Source organism: Acomys minous (assembly GCF_964271855.1).
Source record: "Acomys minous genome assembly, chromosome: 14".
In the NCBI taxonomy this organism is placed as follows: Eukaryota; Metazoa; Chordata; class Mammalia; order Rodentia; family Muridae; genus Acomys; species Acomys minous.
The window spans coordinates 47,956,167-47,971,051 of NC_140496.1; the positions used below are offsets into that span (position 1 = coordinate 47,956,167).

At 48.3% G+C, this 14,885-nt stretch overlaps 1 protein-coding gene across 6 annotated transcripts in view; it reads right to left on the bottom strand.

Moving 5' to 3' along the window:
* ZNF827 (zinc finger protein 827) overlaps positions 1 to 14,885 on the bottom strand; it is a 175,199-nt gene that overhangs the window by 83,342 nt on the left and 76,972 nt on the right. For all 6 annotated transcript variants that reach the window (XM_084757517.1, XM_084757521.1, XM_084757518.1 and 3 more), the window contains exon 6: positions 832 to 1,071. In XM_084757517.1, coding sequence (XP_084613643.1) covers positions 832 to 1,071 — 240 coding nt within the window. The remainder of the gene's footprint in view (positions 1 to 831; positions 1,072 to 14,885) is intronic.

A 14,885-nucleotide genomic window follows, 5' to 3' on the forward strand; every position in this document is an offset into this window, starting at 1 on the left:
AACACCAGTCTCAAAGGTACAAAAACACAGTCTCATTGGCAGTCTAGGAGGAACAGCACATTAAATTTATTTGGGAAAATGGTGTGAGGCTGGGAGGTGTGGACCGAGGCAACACTCAGGTGCCTGGCCCCTCAGCTACTTCATCTAGATGCTGCACATCTGGATTCTAAGCATTTGAAGGAATAAAGGCTGCTCTAAAGAAACACTCCCCGAGACCACAACTGGAGACAGCCTTCATGCTCCGACTCTTCGCTTTTCTCTTCGTTTTAATTTTTTTTTCAGTAAGATATGCTTACAGCTTTGCTAATTCACACAGTATGATCTTTCCCAGTAATGCAGGCTCTCTTGGAGGACATGGACGTTGATCTCTTGTACATTAGAAAGAACAGCTGTTAATAGGATCAACACTGACTGAGCCTTCCCAGAAGCGTGGGTTCGAGCTTGGTCAAAGGGACCACCCGAGAACTACACAGGGCTCTAGTCCCAGCTCCGCTACAGCCAGCGCTGGGCGGGTGAGATGGCTCAACAGGCAGAGGGGCTTGCCACCAAGCATGAGGACGCGAGTTCTATCTCTGGAATCCACGTGGTAGAAGGAGACAAACAACTCCCAGGAGCTGTTCTCTGACTCCACATAAATAAAATGGTAACAGCAATTTTTCAAAAGTGCGGCAGGCATGTGATTTGGCAACACTTCATTAACCATTAATGTGGTGTGTACAAAACAGACCCCTCCAAAACACCCTGTCACGTGGGTCACACGCGTCTCTTCCTAAGAAGGGCTTTGCTACCAGGTGCCTTCCAGTCAGCAACACTTTCCCACAATTTACCTACCCGAGAGCTGAAAAAGAAGCTCCGAAGCCATCTTCACAGAGATGTCCTGGCTGAAGAGATTTCTTTCTGGGGGAGCTCTACCTTCTGGAAGCTTCTGTAAGGGTTCAGTTTTCTCTCGCCCCACTAAAGTGCTGTAGGCCATGTTCCGGCTGGGCGACACGGAGACTGGGGAGTCCTGGATATCCACTTCCATGGGCTCCTCCTTAACCCTCAATGCCTGCGTCTCCTTGTAGCTTTCCGCTGCGGGCAGGTGGGGGAGAGAAACCAGAACATGGCTGTTCTTCAGTCTGAAGCAAACCCAGATTTCTGCTGCTTTCTTGTCTTTCTGTTGCCCTGGGACTTGAACCCACGGCCCACTGCATACGAGGGGTGCGCATGCTCCACCCTGAGATGCTTCCCCTGCCAGCTCAGGTGCTAATCACAAAGAAAGCGATGAGGTTTGTTCGCAGAGTCCTGAAGAGTGAGGCCATGGACACTAGCACTCGGTGGTGGGGAAACCCTTGGCTCTGCCCACCTGGCTTACAGAAAAGGCCAGAAACTCGATGGCCCGAGAAATTAAGTGGCCAGTCCAAAGTCACAGAGTTAACAGCCAGGCTGCCTAGAACGTTGGCTTCTTGGCTAGGGGGTCTCCCGCCCATCCCTGTGTAACATTCTTTTGTCCTGTGCTGATACCAAACAGAGGGTGTGGCCAGCGACTGTTCTGGTCTTATGGCTCAGTCAGTTTCAGTGAATCAGGCAAGAGCTTAGTAATAAGATAACTTCTTTCCTGCCTTAAAGACCACATCATTTTTTTTCCTCTAAGGAGGCATCTAAGTTAAAGGACAAATGGGTCAATTCAATGGAGACATTTCCACCCTTCTGGAAACTACAACCCTTGAGGCCATTTCTCAAGTCAACAGAAGCCCAGATGAACACCCAGGAAAACAGCAATCTCACAGACCAGAACAATAGCCCGACTCCCCGCTGCTCCTCCCTCAAGGTTCCTAGATGGCCTCCCATTAGGAGCATTCATTTTCTTTGCAAGGCTGAGCGTCTGTGCTCATACACTCCTTTGAGCAGGACACGTTTGGAACAAGGTAGGATAGTTCAGTCAGACATGAATTCGGGCCATTTAAAAACAAGGTCACATTTTCAGGCTGATGAACATTTATTAGTAACTACTGAGTACACAGTACCCTTGAAGACAGTCAATGGGGCAGCGCTGAGCAGTGACCCTCAATGAGGGATGTCTGCATGCTGGCCCTGAGAACCTGGGATGTGGTCAGATTTGGGGAAAAGATTTTGCAGATGTGGCTAAGGATCTCAAGACGACGACGTCATTGTGGATAAGCCAGAGGGACCCTAGAACCAATGACAAAGGTCCTTCTTAAATACAGAATGGGACAAAGATGGAATCAAGAAAGAATGTCCATGCAATGGCCAAAGAGCTGCCCAAAGCCAGACAAGGCAAGGAAGGGTCCTTCCCACTACGGGTTTTGATGGACATGAAACTCCTGAAGCGGGTTATGACGACAACAACAACATCAACAGCAACAACAACAACAGCAACAACAACAACAAGCTACTGAGTTTCTCAAAGTGCCATGCAGCAGAGCTAGAAAATGCATAGAAGAGACACTGACAGACACGGTCTACAGCGTGCACTGATGCCTGAGTCACTCCAGCAGCAGGGAAGGAACTATCATTGCTGGAAACCGCTGGTCAAGAACAGTGCATTCCTCTCAAGCACCGCCGCAGGGACCAAAGTCAAATGCGCGCCTGGTGCACGCACCGGCAGTTAAACACACACAAACAGGAGAAGAGCACTTCAAATTAAGCCATTAAAATTAATCTGCTGCTACCAATAGGAGCTTAGGTACCAAGAGCGCTAGGTTTCCGTTTCTCTTCCTAATGTATTACACACACGGTTCTCATGGAAAAAAGCAAAACAAAACAGCTCATTCTTTTGTCAACAGTTGAACTTGGGGCAACAAGATGTTTCACCTAGATTGTTCCCCCTTCCTCTCTTCCTGCCAAACTGTTTTCCCCTCTGTAAACGAAGCAGCTCATAAAAACAGTTCCCTGACTCAGTCAGGCATGAAAAGGAGAAAGTGGAGGAAGAAAGGGAGGAGGGAGAGAGAGGAATGGAGGAACTGGAGAATAAGGAGGGAGTGGGGGGGAAAGAGAGACAGACAGAGAGACAGAGAGACAGAGAGACAGAGAGAGACTGAGAGACAGGGAGGGAGAGAGGGAAGGAGGGAGGGAGAAGGAGGGAGAGGGAGGGTTGGGGAGGGAGAGGGAGAGAGGGAGGGAGAGAGAAGGAGGGAGGGAGAGGAACGGAGGGAGGGGGAGGAAGGGAGCAAGTGATAAGAGCTGAGAGCTTTTTCAGTTACAGATCGCCCCCTTACCAGCTATCAGCTGCTTTCTGGGGTGCTGGCTCCACCCACCCTAGGGATTTGATGACCAGCTGGACCCCCGCCCACATGAGGAGTCAGGGCACACAGTTCCTTCTTCATGTTCCCCCAAGTACTCAATATGTGGAAACTACACAGTGAGGTCAGTGTCACAGGTGCACAGTGCTGGTCCTGACCTTCACCCCAGCTCCTGAGGACACAGAGAGCAAAAAGCCAAGACAAACACACCAGGCTCATTGACTTGAGAGGGAACGTCTCAACACAGTAAAGAGTGAAGCTGGACCGTAGGTTTCACAGTGTGTCTGTCTCCTCCCCCACACCCAGGCCCCCACCTTTGACCCTGGATTGAACCCTTGTGACTTATCTGAACCACTGACTTGAACAGAACACTTGGTTTTTTCAGGTTGACTGAGGTAGTTTCCAGTATGACCTGCACGGAAGTACTTTTCTATCCTTTCTTATGACAGCCTTCTGAAAGTGCACAAGACACTGACCTCCGATCACAACCTTTAGCATGCTTAGACTCCCTGATGGATGGGTCCCAGACGAGCTGAGAGAGATCGACATCACATGAGCTTAAGCATGACATCACATGATCAGTCTTTCTTTCCCATGTAATGCTACCAAGACTTCCCTTGACTTAAAAAAAAATGTGCAATGGTGTTTGGCCTACATGTTGGTGTGCATTGAGTGTGTGGCACAGGTCAATATGCTACAGAGAGAGGGAGCGGACATAGCTGGATTAATGCATTCCAAATTCATTGAGAAATCCTGTCTCACAAAATAAGGTGGAAGCAGGCAGGGAGGTACACACCTTTAATCCCAGCACTTGGGAGGCAGAGGCAGGCGGATTCCTGTGAGTTGAAGGTCAGCCTGGTCTACATAATGAATTCCAGAACAGCCAGAGCTATACATTGAGAACTTGTGTCCAAAATACCTAAGTAAGTAAGTAAGTAAGTAAATAAATAAGTAAATGGAGAGTGACAGATTCCAGGTCAACTTCTGGCATCCACATGTGCACACATGCACACACAGAGAGACAGGTGGAGACACACACACACACACACACACACACACACACACACCATTGCCCACTTTTCTTGGGGATGGACAAAGCAATAACCCTGGTAGAAAGTCACTCTTATGAAATGTCTACCACATTCTATTTTTTCAAAACAACAATAACTAAAACTTCAGATATGGTGGTGCACACTTTTAGTCCCAGCACTCAGGTAGCAGAAGCAGGCAGACATCTGAGTGTGAGGCCAGCCTGGTCTACAAAGCTAGTTCCAGAACAGCCAGGGCTACACAGAGGAACCTTGTCTAAAAACAAACAAACAGAAACGAACCAAAGCAGACAAATAAATATAAAACGTCATGCGAAGCAAGCAAGAAAAAGCTCCTGTGATGTCCCAGCTGGGACCTGCCCCATGCTAACCTCAAGCCCAGCCAGGTGGCCTGAAGAAGTTGGCCTAGGACCAGAGGTCAGGCTGCCCTGGGAACACATATACCATAGACCACTGTGCCCCTAGCTCAGCAGCTTTCTGGCTCGAGAATTCTCTTAGAACAATGGTTAAATTAATCATTTCTACTGGCTCTTAGTGTCCACTCGCACCAGGATAGTGCTCACTTCTAGGACCTATACACATAATAGCAATGATTTTAAAATCTTCCACAGTGAATAGGACAAACACTGATGTCTGTCCCAAGTGATCTATACCACTAAAAGGGGGCTGGGGGGACACTTGTCAGTAAAGTGCTTGCCTTGAATTTGAGCCCTAACACCATGTAAATGCCAGGTAATCTCAGTCGTGTGTGTGTGTGTGTGTGTGTGTGTGTGTGTGTGTGCGCGCGCACGCGCGCGCGCGCGCGCGCGCGTGCGTGTGCCTCAAGCGAGGCTCAGAAACAAGGCTTACAGATCCTGAGGAACAACACCTGAGGTTGACCTCTAGCCTACACACACACACACACACACACACACACACACACACACACACACACGAAAGACAGTGTTAACAGTTTGTGATGCATGAGCTTGTGTGTGACCATCCACAGAAATGCCTTTTTAAACCTAGAGTTTTCCTTCAATAAAAAGGAATGAAGTGTCATATACCTATTTTTTAAATGGCAGCCAATTAAATATACCTATAAAAAGATGAGGCTGTCCAGTTTGCGGTTGGAAGTGTAGAGGGGCGTGCCCTTTGATGCCCAACAGCATGAGAGAGGTGAACTGGATAAATCCCTCTCAGACCTCGCTTGGTAACAGAAGGTGCATAGGGGGTAACCCTGTCTCACTAGCCACCCCACTGTGTGTCCCACTAGCCACCCCACTGTGTGTCCCACTAGCCACCCCACTGTGTGTCCCACTAGCCACCCCACTGTGTGTCCCACTAGCCACCCCACTGTGTGTCCCACTAGCCACCCCACTGTGTGTCCCACTAGCCACCCCACTGTGTGTCCCACTAGCCACCCCACTGTGTGTCCCACTAGCCACCCCACTGTGTGTCCCACTAGCCACCCCACTGTGTGTCCCACTAGCCACCCCACTGTGTGTCCCCTCAGCGGTCAGTCATTCTGGTACTCTACAATCCTTGTACTAAGAACTGTGACTGATGACACATAAGACAGTGAGGTAATTTTGACAAGGTGCTTGTCCTCAGGCAGCGTAAATCTAGATGACTTATTAAGAGAAGAGAAGCATCCCTTTAATACAGAAAGAGAAGTTAAAATATAGTTTGCAAAGACACCCAGGAACCCAGCCCAAAGGAGGTCCTGGGCTCTGTCTGAGGTGTTGGGGGTAGCCTGTGGTCTGGCCTCAGGGGCTCCAAGGTGAAACAGAAGAGCTGGCGCCCCCACAAGCGCACTCGTAGAGTGAAACAAGCAACGCTGACTTCTGTCTTCCACTGTCCCGCTGAATCTGCTTCGCCCCGTTTGCTGGGTGAAAAGTCAGGCAAGGCCTATAGCCGGATGGCTCTCAGCTAATAGGAGAACCACAGCCCATTAGACAGCAAAGCACCCTGACTCAGAAACCGGAAGGCCTAATTCCAGGTGCTTATCGTCAGTGAGCACTTCCTCAGAGGGTGACTCTTCTCTCGGCCCTGAAGGGGTCTTCAGCAGTCCACTGAAGGAGAGGGACAATGGGAACTGCCTTTCCCTTTCTCACAGAGATGGGCCAAAAGAGCAGGGGGAGGGACATGAGAGGCCATGGGACAGGTCCCTCGCTGTCCTGCTATACAGCAGTTTTTCATCTGTGAGTCAGTAGGTGTTTTAAGCACAGGGATTTTCCTCTCAGAAAGGGGTTTAACATAGCCAAGATCTCTCTCTTTCTCCCTCCCTTTTCCCTCCTTCCCTCCCTCCCTCCCTCCCTCTCTCCCTCCCTCCCTCTCTCCCTCCCTCCCTCCCTCCCTCCCTCCCTCCCTCTCTCCCCCCACCACTCTCTTCCTCCCTCTCTCTCCCCTGGAGTTGCCTTTACCAGGGTGAACTTCTAAAAGCCTGGGGGGGCCACTCTGTCTCTCCATTGGCCTACTTCTTCCTGTGGCCCTCCATATTCCTTGTGCCAAGGCCCCACACACTTAAGATAAAATTCACTCAGGCCTCTAGTGGGAATTGGTCGAGGTTGGCCCAGGGGAAACAGTCACTTCTTTATAAGATTAGAGAGAGCAAGTTTAGTGAATACACTCCTTCCAGACCCTGTCACCAGAGCAGTCTGCAGCCTCTTTCTTCCCTCTAGACATCAGGGACAAATGTCATACACCAGGCGAGGTGTGGGAAATGCAGGACACACTTGACAGTCCCTTAAGCCATCCTCTTACCCTGGGTGGGAACAAACCCTTCTGTGTAAGACAGAGGCGTCACAGTCACCTGCAATAAAGCCACCAAAATCTCCTCTGGCTGGGGCGGTGAGGTGGTGCATGCCTGAAACCATAGCACATGGGAGGCTGAGGCAAGATGGCCCTGAGTTCAAGGCAGCCTGGGTTACATAGAGTTCAACAGTCAACTGGGTCTTCTCTGTTTCTTCCCGCCCTTGAGACTGAACCCAAGGCCTTGTGCGTGCTCCCCAAGTGTCCCACCCCTGAGCCACATCAGCAGTCCCTTGTCACATTGCCTATTTCATCACTAGCACTAGGCATTCATTAGAAGATTGTTAAGACGGGGCCTCATCAAGCTAAGTGTGGGCTTGTTCTGCAGTTCGGGAAAGCCTTGAACCTGTGTTCTACTCTGTCTTCCCTTCTTTTGAAGTTATCATCTTGATCTTTTCTCTCTCTCTCTCTCTCTTTCTTCTGTTTATGCTTGGCTGTGTGCATGTGTGAGAATGCCTGTGCCAGGGTGTGTGCATATGGAGGTCAGAGGTCAACCTGTGGTATCAGCCTCAGAATACCAGCTGCCTCCTTTTGAGACAGTCTCTCACTGGTCTGCAGCTCACCACTTAGACTGGAATGGCTGGTCACCCACCAGGGACCGGTCTGCCTGCGCCTTCAACAGCCATGCTGTGAGTGCAAGCGTAGCTCTTTTTGTGGGTACTCAGGCCGGAGCTCAGGTCCTCAGGCACTTTCCAGGACTGTGCAATCCTTCCCTCCTTCCCCAAGGAAGCCATTTTAGAAGGTACACTTCATCACCACTCATTTTACTCCCACAGCTGGGAAAGCGTCACCACTACCCCCACGTCCAAGCTTGGCGATTTCCCCAAGGGCAACTGTACCCACGAGGCACCAACCGTATTCCCCTCCCAGCTCAGGCTTTCTGTCACAATGCTAAGGGGTTAGTAGTCAGTCTGTAAGGCAAGGCCTCTTCAGGATAGACTCCCGGTAGTTACGCCTAATCTTCTATTTAACATTCAGAGACCACTGGGGTGTTCTCCAGAGAAATAAATCTGGAAAAATCTTCCTGGATGAGCAGGTTATTATGGAATGGCAAGTCCGTGATGGGCCAGCTATGGTGACCTCACACAGGATGTGGGGAGGTCAAAGGACACCTGGCAGGGGGACAGAGGAAATGGGGACAGCCCTTAGGCTTGATCTCAAAGGGCCACACAAGGAATGATGCGTGCCCGAACTGAAGCCGAGGCACAGCGGTGCTCAGCTGTGATCCAGCCATGAGGACCCTGAGTTCCAGGCCAACCTGGGCTACATAACAAGACTCGGTCTCAAAGATGGTTGGGAAAAATATAAACAGAAGATTCACTGACATATTCCAACAATAAAATGGGCAACAACTGACAGTTGACAGAAATCAGAGTTTGAACTAAGAAAGAAGAAATGAATGTGGAAGAAATTATGAATGGCTTTTGGTCAGGGACCGAACAAGAGGCAGGTAAGACTTTAAGATTCGGATGGGAGTGTTGACAGGAATAAGGAAAACAGAGAAAATAGCTTGAGCCAGGGAGAAATATGGAGGAAGGGTTTCAGTCCTGCTTCGCCTGTGTTTGGAGGACAGTGGCTTTGGGAAGCGGAGGTGGTGAGGGCTTATGGCAGGAAGAGAACATTCCTACAGCGGATGGGAAGTCAGCTGAGCCCACGGGAATATGACATCAGCAAAGGAACTGAAAGCAGAGCGCAGAGGATGAGATAAAATTGTTACTACCAGGGCTGGAGAGATAGCTCAGTGGTTAAGAGCACCGCCTGCTCTTCCAAAGGTCCTGAGTTCAATTCCCAACAACCACATGGTGGCTCCCAACCATCTATAATGAGATCTGATGCCCTCTTCTAGCCTGCAGGCGTACATGCAGACAGAACACTGTATACATAATAATAAATAAATCTTTAAAAAAATTGTTACTACCTACTGTGAAGAGAGGGCAGTAACCTAGAAGCCAGGAGTACAGGGGGCCATCCAGCATGACAGAGTAGCTGGGCGGGCCCCAAGAGACTTGAGGGCACCAGACCAGCTCTGTACCCCATTTCCCAGCTGGTCCTCATCTGGCTGCGTCCTGGCCTTGCCTGTGCACCCAGATGATGACTCCTGTTTTATGCTATAAAAAGCCACAGCCCTCCCCGAAGGACTTTCCCACCCTTACAGCGAGAGATAAATATACAAATTCTTAAATACCTGAAGAAAGGATCGCAAGCCCGGTTTTAGATATCCCCATGTCTTCCCCGACTGGCGGCCTCTGTCTGCACTTGTCTAGGCACACAGACCTTGCAGATACCACCTACCACTTCAAATTCCCTCACAGGGTTACTCCCCTCTGGACTGAGGTCACAGGAGGGCTTGGCTCTTCCCACACAGTCCATCCTCATGGGCATCACCTGAGGCCAGGCACAGTAACGATGTGCCGCTAAACTCCATCTCCTGATGCCAGTGTCCAGCGGAAATGCATACACACGGCACTGCAAACTTAAAACAAGGAAAGATGGATGGGAAGGGCCCAGAAATTGACAGTGTTAACCACGGCTTCTTTCTCCAGGCTGCACAGAACAAGGTGCTTTAGGAGAAGAACCCTGAGCTGGGGAGGAGGCTCAGATGGTAAAGGACTTGCCCTGAAAGCCAGGACCTGAGTCTGGTTCCCCAGAACTCTCTAAATGGCCTGAGTGTGCTGTCATGAGCTTGCAATCTCAGGGTAAATCCCCAAGGCTTCACAACCGGCCAGCTGGTCGACTTCTGACGTTCACATCTGTCTGACGTTCATATCTGGCCTGCATATAAACACTCACAGGCACACATGAGCGCACATAAACACAGACACACACACGCATGCAATGCATGCACGCACACAAACACACAGAGCAGTGCCACATCGAAACCATTCTCTTTCTAGTAAGGTGTATCAATCCAATTAGGTGAAAAAACAAACCCAAACCCCCAAATTTTTATCTCCAGCTTGCCAGTCTTCAGAGACATGAGGCCTGGGTTCAGGTGATTGTAACTAGAGTTTTGTGAATTACCACACAACCGAAAGCCCCAAGTGGGTAAAAGAAATGACCAGGAAGCCGGGGTGAGATCACAAGGTGACATCGCCACACGGGGCCTGGCACAGGCTGGTGTCTGATACAGATGAACTGCTCTGCCTTTGCTTTCCTGCTCATGCCAAAATCCAAATGGTGTGAGGAGTTAGGCTCAAGTTCTTGGCTGCATGGAGACGCACGAAGCCCGCATCTACTGCAGCAGAGGCCCAAGGGTGGAGGTGTAAGTGGCTTCACAGACCCTGGATGCTAACAGGATGACTTTCCTTCTCAGAAGGAAGCAATGCAGGAGTGAAACAGGCGTGAGCCCCTTGGCCCTGTCTCTCTTACTGTAACTTCAGAAGGGTCTGTGAGATCCTCCTGACAGGCTGGGGACCTTGAGGCCTGGGTGCTCACTCCTGTTCCCCCTTTTTTCCTCCCACCAACCCAGTGTCACTGCCTTGGAGAAGGCTGCCACATGTGTAGGTTGAGACAACATTCATTCTTTAAAGCACTTCGCTGCCGAACCCTTCCTCGTTGTGGGAACTGCGAGCTGTTTCGTTGCCTCTGTGCTGTGGCCTTGGGGTTTATGCCCACAATGGCCAGCATACAAGGCCTCTCAGATGCTGAGACAGGGGCCTGCCCATGGCTGCAGTCAACCCCCAGGGAGACGTGAGGGTCTGACAAGAGAGCTCCTTCCCCGGCTTGGCATACTGGCCACCTTTTCCAAGGGGGAAGAGAGGAGTCTTTCTCTACGAAGCAGAGGCACAGAAGATTCTCTCCAGTTCTCATAAATACAGGAAAAACTTCTAGAACAAAGACTGCCAACACAAGCAATATACAATGACCTCTAGCACACACCACACATGCGCAAATCACTAAGTCAAGGGTACCTGAACAAAATGATCAAGAAAGCCAGTGCTTGGGCTGGCTCAGAGGTTAAGAGCACTGACTGCTCTTCCAGAGGTCCTGAGTTCAATTCCCAGCAACCACATGGTGGCTCACAACCATCTATGATGTGATCTGATGTGCACTGTATACATAATAAATAAACAAATCTTTTAAAAAAAGAAAGCCTGTAAACTTCAAACCCCTACCCAGATCTAGCCAATGGACAGGACATTCTCCACAGTTGAGTGGAGAGTGGGGTATGACTTTCACACGCACTCTGGTGCCTCATATCTGACCATGTCCCCTGGATGGGAAGGCCTGGTGGCACTCAGAGGAAGGACAGCAGGCTACCAAGAAGAGACTTGATACCCTATGAGCATATAAAGGGGGAGGAAGTCCCCCTCGGTCACAGTCATAGGGGAAGGGAGTAAGGGGAAAATGGGAGGGAGGGAGGAATGGGAGGATACAAGGGATGAGATAAACACTGAGATGTAATAAGAATAAATTAATAAAATAAAATTTAAAAAATAAAAAGAAAGCCAATGCTTTAGAGAAAGGTAACTAAAAATATGTCAAATTAAATAGATAGTTCATTAATTAAATTACACTTTTCATAGTAAAACGAACATTAAGAATTTTGTTAAAATGATAGCTGTTAAGTCTGTATAAAGGACTCCTACCCCCTCCCCTGTGTATGTACATCCTGATTCCTAAAACTATTTGAATGATATTTTATCAGAACTAACTTCTAAATTTAATCATAAAAATTATGGATTAACTTAGCTGGTGCACTGCCCCTTCATCAGTAACTGTACCTGGAGAGTTAGTAGGGCACAGTAACACACAGACAAGGAACCAGCTACGTACACAAGAACTCACAGGCACACAGAGTGAGTGGAGGATAAGCTTGGAATTAATTTTTTGAAAGCACACCTTTAATCCCAGCACTTGGGAGTCAGAGGCAGGTGGATCACTGTCAGTTTGAGGCTAGTTTGTGCTACAAAGGGAGTCCAAGACAGCCAAGGCTACACAGAGAAACCCTATCTTGAAAAAACCAAGACACACACACACACACACACACACACACACACACACACACAGCACACTCCAAAGATAACAGGTACCCCATTTTGTTAATTGCTCCGAATTTTCAAGGCACAGCTATACCCTAGGAAAGTTTGGTCCAAGGGCTGGAGTGATGTCTCAGGGGTTAAGCGCACTGACTGGCCTTCCAGAGGACCTGGGTACAATTCCTAACACCCACATGGCAGCTCACAATTGTAACTCCAGTTCCAGGGAATCCAATGGTCTCTTCTGGATTCGGTGAGCACAAGGCACATATACATGCAGGCAAAACACTCATACACATTAAAAACAAACCTCAAAAAATACTATTATTAGGTTTAGTCCAAACTGTAAAGGTTAAGAAAGAGTTAGCACAGGGGCTCTCCTGAAATAAGAAACAGACTATCCTCTGGCAGTTGAAGGAGACGTGGCTTTACTCTCCTACAGACTGAAGTGGTCTTTAGTCACATTACTGCAACACCCACCCATCACTGTCATGGGCTCCTGCCTGAGGTGATTCAATTGGACACTGAAAATGCTTTCCGACTGGCACCCATGTCTACAGCGCAAGGTGTTGACTGGATTCTGGTGACCACAGGACCGTCCATCTAGCCCAGCAAATGACCCAGTCAAAATGAAAGATTAAAATCCTTCGGTTACAGGGACTCGGGGAGTGAGTTCTGCCAAACCAGGGGGAGACAGGGGGTGACCCCGACACTATCTCCTGAGCTCTGAGCAGCCTTCCTCAGTCGCCTTGTTTTCATGTCATTTAGTAATCTCACTAGAGATTAGCTGAAGGGGTGCACTTAAACTGTACACGTACCATTTGGTAACACTCCAAATGATCTCATCTAAAAAATATTAACCTACTTTTCATCAATCTCCAGAATGTGCTTTTTCTTCTTGCACATTAAAAAAGCAAAAGGGAAGAAAGCAGCAGGGGTGTGTGTGTGTCACCAGATGTGTCCAACTTCACCTCAAAGCTATTAAAAGTCTTCATCCTTTGCCATCTAATAAACCAGGGTACTGTCCACCTCCACTGTTGGGATTAATGGGGCTTTGTGTGCCCAGGATGTCCGTGGGATTGTATGTGTATGCCTGTGATTGCACGTGAATGTAGATTTTAAACAGAATTCCTGAAGAGTCAAAAGAATTCGGGCTGAAAAAAAATTACTGAGAAACAACAGCTACCTCTGGGAGGAGTGGCCACTGGTTTAGGCACAAATTGTCAAGAGAAGGACAGAATTTCTTATCCAAAGAGATAAAGGATTAGGTGGAGTTTTATTTAAATGACAAGGCGTTTCATCAAATTCCTTCCATTTGTATGTGTGCACAAACATGTGTGTGAAGGCATGACCGTGCTCGCGTGTGTACCTGGGTGTGGAGGTCAGCAGCCAATCACAGCTCTTGTTCCAGAAGTGACACCCAGGTTTACTATTATTTTTTTTTTTATGAGAAAGGAAAACTTAAAAAAAAAAAAACTGAGCCACTAAACTACATCCCGAAGCTTTGATTGAAAGGCTGGTGAGTGAGCTCCAGGCACTTGCTAGTCTAGGTCTCCTCAGAGTTGGGGTTACAAGTGTGTCCCCCACGCCCAGGGGTTGTGGTTGGCCTAGATCTTACTATGGCGAACAGGCTGGACTTCAATCTCATGCAGCTCCACCTGCCTCTGCCTCCTAAGTGCTGAGATCCACATGCAGCCACGTCTATTTTTTCTTATGATTGACCGGCAAGCATTTCTAGCCCACAAAGCTTACTTTGTATTGGAACTTGTCAGCAAACTTTAGCATGTGCAAATGAGCTTAAAATTCTTTTCTTCAATAGTGTTAAAAAAAACTACTAATCCATAGCAGAATATTATATACACTAGCATACAATAATATGCTAATACTGTTGGTATAAATAATAATGAACACACACACACCATGTGAGCCTCCACTGCCCCAACAGCTCAGAGCTGCTACCCATGACCCAGAGGGTAGTTCATAGTGCATCCTGTGGCAACTGAGACTAGAATAAAGTGGGGGAGAGGGGGAGAGAATACACAAGAAGAGCACGCCAGTGAGGGAGTCATCCTGCTCACCTGCATCTTCAGTGGCCAAAACTAGACTTGGAAAATAGAAGAGACTCAATAAATAGTTGGTAGAATGAATGATGAATGAATGAATGAATGAATGAATGATGAATGAAGTACAGGCTCCCTGTTATCCGTGGTTTTGTGTTCTAGGTTTCACTTTCCAAAGTTTAAGTTACTTGTGGTCAACAAGAAGGTTAACTACAATGCACATGGTATTTTGAGAGAAAAGAGAGAGAGAGAGAGAGAGAGAGAGAGAGAGAGAGAGAGAGAGAAATAGACCACATGCACATAACCTTTATAATAGTATGTTGCCTTAATTGCTCCTTTTTATCATTAGTTATTGTCATTAATCTCCTTCTATGCCTGATTTGTAATTTTAAACTGATCATAGATATGTACGGTATGATAACACACTATAGGGGTTGCTGTTGTCTGAGGCGTCACTGGGAGTCCACCAGGGTCCTGCGACACAAGCCCGGAAGATAAAAGGGCACTGCTGTTAAAAAAAATAAAAAGAAAAAGAAATGGGGGAAACTATGATAAGCAGAGAAGCTTAAAGAGTAGAGTTCACTGAATGCTAAGAAACCTTTACCTACTCTGTCAAAATCCAAGCCCTAACAACCAAAACTCAGCTCTTGTTTATCTGACAGGCCCCTAGTACAGCACCGTGGGGCTGCAGGTGTCCCCCAGGACTCGGTTCCCTGTGGCTGTGGAACCCATGGACAGCTGCTGCTGCTGCTGCTTCTTCTT